This window comes from Mya arenaria, chromosome 12 (genome assembly GCF_026914265.1).
Source record: "Mya arenaria isolate MELC-2E11 chromosome 12, ASM2691426v1".
NCBI lineage: Eukaryota > Metazoa > Mollusca > Bivalvia > Myida > Myidae > Mya > Mya arenaria.
Genome location: NC_069133.1, coordinates 15,065,646 through 15,076,848, shown reverse-complemented (window position 1 = coordinate 15,076,848; position 11,203 = coordinate 15,065,646). Strand labels below are relative to the sequence as shown.

Here is an 11,203-nt window from a genome sequence, read left to right as displayed (position 1 = left end):
AAGGTAATCATTAACGTTTTATCAATGAATATTCATAAGTGGAGAATATCATTAATATCTTAGAACAAATTATATCATTTTCCACTTTTCAATCTGTAGAATTATCCCATGGATCAAGTAAACTTCCTGCATTTAACTAAGTGGATTTCAGGATCGATTTAATGTATGTGTTTAAAGGTCAATGTCATTGCGAACGTGCTTGTTAGTATCCCAAATGTCATCGTATATCGGAAACAATATTAAGATTTGAAAAACATATTTAGAACAAACACATTCAAGATACCACTTCTTCCATACATGATGATACATCAAATTGAAGTCTGGCTTAAGATTTTCGAAATAGTGAAAGTATTTACGTATAAAAGAAAAACGTTCGATGTTCGTAAATGGCAAGATTAGTATAGTTTTATACTTTGCTATATACTTGTTATAATCATCGACAACGTTTCATGCATGGAAGACAACATGTACTTATCATCGACAAAGTCCCATGCATGGAAGATAATCCTACTATCAACAAAGTTCCTTGTATGTAAGATCATCTTACCAACGACAAAATTCCATGAATGCAACTTATCATATACAAATCATCCATGTTCCATGCATGGAAGATAAGATGTTCTTATCATCGATAAAGTTCGATGCATTGAAAACAACATGAACTAATCATCGATAAGTTCCATACATTGACGATAACATGTACTGATCGTTGACAATGTTCCATGACTGGAAGACATGCATGGAATACAACATGTACTGAATCATCGACAAGTTCCAAGCATGGAGCCATATATGTCCTAACCATCGACAAAGCTGCGTGCATGGAAGATATCATGAACCTACTGGTGTCGTATTTTTACACTTGGAAAATAGCATGTACTTATCGTCATGAAGTTTCATACAAGGAAGACAACATGCAATTATCGTTGATGATCAAGCTCCATGCATGGAGGACATCATGTATATATGATCGTTAAAGTTCCGTGCATAGAATATATCATGATCTTATCGTTTTAAGCACGGTCGACATCATGTACTTAATGTTGACTAGTTTCCAAGCACGTAAGACAACAAGTACTTATGATCGCAAAAGTTTCGTGCATATAATATATCATGAACTGATCGTTCTTTGCACGGATGACAACATGTACTTATTGTTGACTAAGTTACAAGCACGGAAGACAACATGTAATTATTTTCGGCAAACATCCGTGGATGTTAGACAACTTGTGCGAATAATCGAGTTCAATGCATAGAATAAAGATTCGATTGAGATGCCAATACGCTTCGCTCGCATGCCATTCAAAAATATTTTTAATAAGTCTGTATAGTTTCGCCTTTCATTATCATCTAATTTATCAAATGTCAATGAAGACGGCGTTGAGAGAAATCGTCGAAAACACGCAGAAATAAGCAACTTTAATTGTCCGCTATCTAGAGGCTTAAAACAGCCTAGTCACGTGAAATGAACGATTCAAATGGTTGAATTTCGCTTTGGCTAGTGTGATAGTGTTTATAATTTTAATCGCGCGAATAGAAAATGTTTAATGAACGTTAGAAGTAATATTGTCTTACTTTATTCAATTTAATAACATGCATGATTTAATATAAAATGCACGTTTTTGAATTGCAAGATATGGCATTGAAAGGATCGTTAGCATGGCTTACCACATCTACAAATAAGGTTTACGGGAATTGCACGTGTTATTTGATCGATACTTGCGGCCAGCATAAACCACTAAAACTCTAACCCCAGCAATGATACATTACGAGAATCAAAGACTTATAAAGGCTAGTGAATGCTCAAATATAGTTATTATGCATTGCTAATTGTTCCATTTTATATTTTTTGCATTGCACTTTTCAGCGAAACAAAACCATGTGTAACATTATTTACACAGTTTTTAAAATGGGTGTTTTCACTTGACAAAAGTACTTTGAATTTGTGATATCAGGGCCAACTGTTAACAATAAAACCTCAAGGCAAAGGATTTAGTTGTAAGGACGTTGACCCATAATCATGGCGTGTTGGGCTGTAGGTGTGTTCTGATTGTCAACAAGTTTATTAAAAGCTGCACCACTCTCACTCATTGACAACTGTATTTTTATATTTTTTTACCTTGGAACGAGCAATGTTTTGCGAAAATGCATGTAGGTCATTGATATAAGAATGCTGTCAAAAGATGAGATCGCAGGTTTTCATGTTTATGTTTCAAAAATGATGTTTTATGCGTGACTTCTTTAAGTCATACAATGTTAATTTACGAACGAAAATATGAAAAACATGCGATCTGATCTTTTGTCAGCAGTCTTATATCAATGGTTGTTGGATATTTACGCAAACATTAGCTTATTTCCGGTTTAAAAACGGACTTTCAATGACGTTTTTCATTTATATTACAAGTTATGTGGAAATGGCATTCCTGGCAAATCACGTTTGGTGATCAAGAGGTGAAATATATTGTATTGAAACAATGATTATTTTTAGTGTATGCCTAAATTGTAGCTTTAAGTCTTTTAGTAACACTTGTTAAAAGAAACGCGCCAATTTGTATGCGCACGTAACTTTATTTCGGAGATGAGGTCGTTGAAAGCGTTTAGCTCTGTGCGCGCTGACGTTTTATTTGGAACTGCAAGTGGGCTTAAATTTTAAATCATTGAAAAATATCATTTTGATATTTTCACTTTTTGAAACAATGAAATATCAATTTTATTTCACTGATAAATCTCTAAAACACACCGGTAAACATATGATATATACCCATTTATTTCATGTTATAACACATGTCAAAATGAAAACGAGATGGAATTGGTCGAGGCCTGTACTCATTAAAACTATAAAATAATAGTGTTAAATCGCACATCATGAAATAACGAAAACAGATGTTGACCCAGAGTGACGGACGACTTGAAGTGACTCATCAGCGCGCTGATAAACATACTGTTTGAACACAAGCAGATATATAGGAAATGTTTTAATGGGTAAGTGTTTGCACAATATCAAAGACAGGAACGGATTAAGTTTGACATATATGATAATAAAGCACAGGTAATCATTGATTATCGATCAAAGCGCGTTAAGAAATGATCTTATAAAACGCGTGCAACAAACGGCTTGTCATGCTTGTTTTAAGAGCGTGACCCTATGGATGATTCATTTCAGATTTTACACATTGTAACGCTTCAAAATTGCACAGCTGTCATCTAAGTTCTTAGAAAAACCTTGCGCATTTGGATTGGTTCTCCTAACGTTCATGCTACTGTTTATTTCTAATGTTATTAAATCATGATAACAACAACGTAAACTATTGTTCTTTAGCCTGTCATTTATACAAACTAGTTAAATGTTCTTAAGATAACTGTTTAATTCTGGAATCCATACACGGTTTTAGTGTTTTTACTTTTAGGATTTATAAGTTCGCCTGTTCACGCAGTGCACATTTGTCCTCAAACATTAATATCTTGGAAAACCTCGCAGTTTTGGACTGCCCGGACAACGGGTTTCTACTTTTATATCCGATATATTACAGGTTGAAATTTTCACGTTTTGTAAACCTTAATAAATGTTTACTGATGTTTTGTGAAAAACGATATCTATTTTTTTTCGTGTACGCACTTAGTTGACCAACTAGCTCCGCTCTTCGAGTAGTCACGTGTTATTTTGGCGCAAATGTAAAACCAGCCGGCGTAAGTTTCGTGAAATTAGTTTCGGGAAATGGTAAATTGTCGCGGCTTTGTAAATATTTTATAAAAGCAAATAAAATGGATGAATGTTTGTACAAAAAATTGAAAATCACCGAAACATGAACGTTTATAGTGCTTTTCGTTTAAAAGTCATCAACATGTTGATATTTAGGTTATTAGAATTACCTAGATGTGTTTGTAAAGTACAGAACGTTACTGAAATGACCTCTTTATTATTTTACTCATAATGATCAACAAAAGATTGCACATTTTGGTACTGAATTTGCCTTTGTGGTTGTTTATTATAAAACGCATATTAAAAGAAGAAACATAAATGAGATTTGCATTTGAATATTGTTTCAGAAATATCATAAGTATGCACTGAATAGATGCCAATAGGATTGGATGGCTGATAGCATATCTATTTTCAATTCGGGTTTATGACCTAAGCTTTAAATGCCTCTAGACAACGTCACCCAACACGGCCAATCATAGTTACTTAACATACTATGAAAAATGGACGACATTATATAAATATTGACTGCCTTGAGGGTGACAGTGCATATTGTCAACCTAATGTAAATACTGTCGACCGAGGCGAAGCCGAGGTTGACAGTGTTTTCCGAAGGTTGACAATATGCACTGTCACCCTCAAGGCAGTCAATATCTATTTTATTATACCGAACAAAAACTGTAGTATTTTAAAGACTAAATATACCATTTTCACTGACAGCTGCGAATCTTGCTGCCATTTTGGCAATAATTGTCGGCTGGTAAACAAAGCGCTCAGGTGATACAGACTTTAAGTAAAATACTATCAGTAAATCCCGTATTGGTACCGTATTGCCAATTTCATATGTTCTATAGAAAGTGAGGTTTTATAATTAGTGTATTTTAAGGTTGCAATGCCAGTTTTATATTAATCATACTTTTTCACATACAAATCCAACATGGCGGCGTATTTGTAGCGTATTGTCAATTTCATGACGTCAGAGGGTGACAGTGCGACAGAGGGGGATAGTGCGAAAATATTGCCCTGGTGTTTTTACTATATGTTCTATAGAAGTGAGGTATAATAATACCAAATCATGTAGATCGATAAAATGCTCTCCAGGATAATAAGTGGTAGTAAATAACCGGCCATTCTGCTCTACATGATATTGACCAACAGTAAATAGGGTAAATTTTTGATTGAAATTGGCCTACAAATATGTTTAGTTTAAGTAACGTTTGATAACACACTTGACAGTTATTTGTCGCAGCATCGAATGGTGAAACGATGTTTAAACTACAACATTCAAATATGTACTTATGGCGACATTGTAAATTTTGTTTTATGTTCTTTTCTGAAGATGTTTTAACAATGTTTGACAAAATTTCCTTAACAAATACATTCATAACCCATAGGCTCGACGTGCTTGGTTCAATTTCCTTATTGACTCGAACTGGATGTAAAGGGCTGATGTCTTTATAGTGTAGCTTTGCATTCCCGCTTCGCTCGAATTACCCTATGCTCGAGGTACTTTCGCCTGTCCCCGGAAGCTCTACCCAACGGGGCTCGTCTGTGTGCTTAATATTTTGACATTTTCATTTCCCATTTAAGCTTGCAATATTTTGCATTTCTTTTAAACACTCAATTTAAGAATTTTTAACGATATAAACATAGCACTACACTATGGGGAGCTTGGAAATTGTATTAGTATGACATGTTCATAAGCTTGAAGTAAGCCTAAAAATAAAATTTAAGAAACCTTTGGTAGCACATTTCACTGTTGTTTTAATGTTGAAAGCGTCTACAACACTTTCCAGACAAATCATAATTCACCAACTTTTTAAAGTTGATAAATGGCTTTCAATGTTAAAGGGTTGTGTCTACTGGAACTTTATCAAAGATTGAATAATGAGTCAGTCAAATCTTGAGATAATATTGCACATTTGAAATTCTGAGGTTGCCACTTGAACCAAAGGTTTTTAAGTTGTAAGTTTCAAGACAATATTATTTTGTAAACAAAACATCGATAAAATCAAAGCATTGGCGCATTCGGCACTTCCAGAGATTTAATTGTCTTACACTACCTATTGTTTCAGACTTGGTCGAACATGAGCCATTTTAATATACCACGTAAAGAAACTGATAAATCAGGCCAAATATCACAACAGACTGACATTGAGTTTTTGTGATGTAGCAGCCAGATGTTTATAATGCATATTATGTAGCTAATCGGATCATTTGCTATTAATAACTGACCAATAAAGAAAATAAAGTCATTGCGGAATGAACCAAAATATAATTTAAAGTTAAATATGGACTACCAAATATGGAACTTTAACCTATTTGATCCTATAATCTTGCACCATACCACACAGTAGATCCTTGTACTTACAATTGAAGATGGGTTCACGCATTAATCATTTCAAAGAAAATAATACTATTTTCTTCATAAGCATGAGCTGGGACCTATCACATTATCCTTCTCCCAAGCCAATAGTACGTTCTTTTGACATTGATAAAATGGCCAGAAGAATGATAATTGAGATAATGATGATCACCATCATACCAATAATCGTCCTTTTCCTACTACTGACCATCATCAGTTTTATTATCTTCCTCACGATGACGAATCTTATTATCTTATCACAACATTTGCTATGATGTTGATTGTGATGATGTCCAATGCAATAATGACCGTTAGGATGACGACCATCATTATCATTATAAGCAAAATCTACATTTTCATCAAAACATCTTGTTTAATAATGTCATCCTTATCATCATATTAAATCGAATGACGACCTTGATGGTAATGCTGGTAAGAGTGACGCTGCGGATAATTGTTGTTGCAGTGTAAGATTTGCAATAGAGTTCACCGAAAGAGCATCAAAAGCTAGCGTCATTTCATTTTGATGATCTTACGGAAAATATATTGCAATCATCCACTGAAGTAAACATGTTTCCATTTATTATATGCATAAAATGCGCACCAATTTGTATGTGAGCGTAACGTCATTTTAGATTTGACGTCGTCGAAATGATGTTCCAGCCGTGTGCGCGCTTACCTTTGATTTGGAATGAATGTAGGTCTATATAACAGTGAAACTAACTCGTCATGCTATTCTTTAACTCGTCGAAACAGTGACACACGATGTTTATTTCAATCTCATTAGATATACAGAATGAGGACATTTAAATCATGATGGTGATGCAGGACGATCGACCATATTGATTCATTTAACATTTCTGATGTTCTGTAGGACAGTGACTCTTTGCGATTCCTTCATCAACGCATGGAGGTCCCAAATGTGGAAGGACCTCTATATTGTCTGGCACTGCAGTTTGATGTTTTAGGCAATGCTGTTTACTGTTACACACCCACAAATAAACTACAAGACGATTCATAGTGTTTAGTAATTTATTTTTCTAGATACTTGGTATATTAAATTGGTTTACAAAAAAATACAAGCAAGCATTTTTTTTATTAGAAATGATGAAAGAAAATTACCCAAATTACAAAAATATAGCGGACATTCATAAACAATAAAACGTTAAGTTAAAGTTGTTTTATGTAACTCAAATATGTTGACATATTTTATTACATATTCTAAGATCTATAAGCATAAAGGATCGATGTATTTATCTGAAACAATTACCGTCATCAATCAAATACACGCTCCAGATATGTTTTCGAAACAATGTTGACTATGACGACCATAACAAACACCATATCCGGCCGAACCGGTCCAAGATCAGCTCATGTATCCTCCGCCATGTCAAAAGTGACCGTGTCCACCGTGTTTACCGTATCCACCTCCAGCGTATCCACCGCCACCGTATCCTCCAATGCCACCGTATCCACCTCCACCGTATCCTCCAATGCCACCGTATCCACCTCCGCTGTAACCACCGCTACCGTATCCTCCAATGCCACCGTATCCACGACCACCGTATCCTCCAATGCCACCGTATCCTCCAATGCCACCATATCCTCCAATGCCACCGTATCCACCGCCACCGTATCCTCCAATGCCACCGTATCCACCGCCACCGTAACCTCCAATGCCACCGTATCAACCGCCTCCATATCCTCCTCCGATTCCACCGCCACCGTATCCACCGCCACCGTATCCACCGCCACCGTATCCACCGCCACCGTATCCACCGCCACCGTATCCTCCACCTAGTCCACCGCCACCGTATCCACCGCCACCATATCCACCGACACTGTATCCACCACCTAGTCCACCGCCACCGTATCCACCGCCACCGTATCCACCGCCACCATATCCACCATAAAGGCCACTCTGTCCACTGCCACCGTATCCACCGCCACCGTATCCACCGCCACCGTACCCACCGCTTCCGTATCCACCACTCTAGTAACCGCCACGTACATGACCGTAGGATACAGAGAGTGAAAGTGCAAGGCAGATTCCAAAAAAGAAAAGGACCTTCATTGTTCCTGAAAAGTGAGTTTTAATGCGTAAATAATTACAATCAAGATATATCATGGAGAAATAACTGTAGTAACTTCACCATGTGCGGCTGTAAAATTTGTTGTTGTTTTTTTATTACGGGCACAAGGAATCGCTAGGGCTAACATTTGCAAATCTAACGAACTACGAAGGGTCATGTTAAACCCTTCAGATATTACATTTCCGGATTAAAGTGACTTGTTCACGTTTTACGTAGACACACGTCGAATAAATTATTTAGTGTAAAATGTAAACATGTTTAAATAATATAACACCGTAAACAGTTTAAACAAGAGCTCAACTGAGAAGAATAATTTAGAAATGTGTCAGAAAAATTACTGTTTTCCTAGAACTCGTTGGAACTATTGAAAAATAATAATTAACGTTTAGATTTACAATATTCTGTTCGAATGAGTGGTTGTAAAAAAAACCGTAAAATATCGTAATCAAACACAGTTTAAACTTATTGTTGCCATCATTAAGTGTTACCATCATCAGGCATTGAGTCTTATGAGCGAAACAAATGAAGTTCTTTATGTATGGATAGTATTTTTGTGGCTTTAAGATATGATCGACTAAAGGGCCATCATTCATAAAATATCTTTAGTCATTTCTAATCTCAAGTTAATTTCATAAGTTATGTATCTCACTGATCATATGGTATAATGACTAACTATTATCTTATATACATTATATTCATTATTCTTATGTAATAAACATGCTTTAAAAACTAACAACCTGATAGTCCTTTAATTTGACTATGAACATGTTAAGAAATTGTCTTCAGTTAAGAAATGACTTATTATGACTGCGGGGTCTTTGTTCCGGTTCACTGTAAAGTATGGTCCGCGATGGTGCTACCGCACATGCACAGCTATTTCGAGTTAAGATAGAAGAACCTTTAATGCAAAATACTACATAATTCGATATTGTTTTGAGTTCAAAGTTATTTTTGTATTCGGTACAAGTACAATCATGAACAAGGAATAAGAAAACAAGTTCAGCAAACTTATATAAGTTCCTCTACTCTTTATTATCCTAAATTAACACTGCTACCGGAAAGAAACATTTATTTTATATATAACCCATGGGTGATTTGTTGATTTAGGTACAATCTTATAATATTGTATTAAAATATGTAAAGTGGAGCGTGATGACGTCATTTAATAAAATATTTCGTAAAATCTTTAATCTTGGAAAAATAAGTTCAACCTCAAACCGGTATTGGTGATAAATTCCATTATGTTCTAGAATGCAGCTTTTTTACAGAATACAGAAAAAATATCTTTAGAGAAAAGTATCATACCAACATCCTAATGTTTTGCTATTTAAAGAAAGCATGAAAATCAATCCCAATGATAATACAAAATTGTTTTGTTAATAAATTTAGTCTTAGAATGTTACACTATAATCCCCTTTACAAATAGATGTACATTTGTTTTAACTAGGGCTGGAAGCGAATATCCGAGTATCCGGATATCCGGATATCACGCAAGTATTCGGATACCAAAATGGGTATTCGAATATTCGTTGAGAATTAAAATTTCAATGAAATAGCTTAGCAGAGACATAGCAATTGTTATAAAACTTTTCAGATAAAATATTTCAGGTGATCGATAGTGTCTGTCGCGAAGCGGGTATGTGTCACAAATCGTCTGCTAATTAGGTGTTTGCACAAGGCGTGATATTGTGTCCTTGTGCAACACCCTGTGAAGTTCATTACAAAACATCGCAGAAATTGTATGTATTGCATTAAATCAAACAATGTAATGAAATAAAATTAAAATCGACTATCAAATAATTAAAGCGTCATTTAACATGAAACTTGCTGATAAATAACAAACTCGAAAGCACGTGGCAGTAACCAAGCAACAACCTCGGCCGAAGTGACTATCAACTTCGCGAGGTGTTTATGTGGTATTCATCATGAGTTTTAGGACGTAAAATGAGTTGTTTAGCTTTGATTATAACATAAAAAATTATTAAGACTGAGAAAGAATGAATGAAAAAGTGAAATTATCATATGACGAATTATAAATTAAGTGGACAATTGGATACGAGAATCCGGATAGTATTCGAATACTTGATACGAATATCCGGATACCGATTTGGTATCCGGTTTCCTTCCCTAGTTTTAACTGATATATTAATTTTCAATAACCTAAAACGTATTAATAATTAGAAAATATAAATGAATATCTGTATCATGTCCTATTTGTTTGTAATGTTTCAATTAGTTGTATCGTATTTTTTTCATGCAATTTTGTCCTGTATATGTGACATGAGTGATGTTTAATTAACTTGAAAACTGCAAACTTTACAACATACCACCTGATTAAATCTTTACACCTTCAAAAATGCACATAACTACATCATCATGTTTGCAATGCAAATAAGTCTGAGAATACCTTGAAAGGAAATAATTAGACAACGGAACAATTAACACCAACACCACCGAAACTTTAATCAGTAAACGAAACACTTACTAGTTTCCAGGTATCACCGTAGTATCAGGAGGCACTGTGATGTTTGCCATTTGAGTAGAGGTCTTATATAATGCCGTGGACCTTTTAACTGTTCTCGTTAATGGGCTACGGTAGAAAGTTTTGTCCTCTACTTAGCCGCACAAGGTAATCAATCAGTCACCAATTGTTTGCCTTAATAGGCCCTCATCCATCTCTCGTTAATTTGCAGAAATATCGTTTCTTCTTTTGATTTAGCTCTTTGATTGAGGACTAACTCCAATCTGGAAATGATCAATACCATATGGAAAATTACAAATTTGAATGAAACATTTTAATTTTCAAGAAGTGGGGTAAGTTAATTGGAGGAATCTCAACGACATTAATATAAGCAGTTTCATCGTTCGAAAGGTTTATCGCGAGAGTAAGTGGATACATTACTAGTCTCTACTACATTAAATATATTTCCATTCAACCACGAAAAGGATTCATTTATAACATTTAGACTGGCTCTTGTGTGACCCTGTAATTGACTGTATCTGATAGCTTTTAACAAGTGATTTTGACAACAAGCCTATTTTCTGTGG

At 35.1% G+C, this 11,203-nt stretch overlaps 1 protein-coding gene across 1 annotated transcript; it reads right to left on the bottom strand.

Annotated features, from left to right (window-relative positions):
- Nucleotides 1-7,749: 7,749 nt before the first annotated feature.
- Nucleotides 7,750-10,690, bottom strand: LOC128210482 (acanthoscurrin-2-like). Its single transcript, XM_052914831.1, has 2 exons — nucleotides 10,658-10,690; nucleotides 7,750-8,055 (listed from the first exon to the last, which is right to left on the bottom strand). The coding sequence occupies exons 1-2, from the start codon at nucleotides 10,688-10,690 to the stop codon at nucleotides 7,750-7,752; spliced, it is 339 nt and encodes a 112-aa protein (XP_052770791.1).
- Nucleotides 10,691-11,203: the final 513 nt, after the last annotated feature.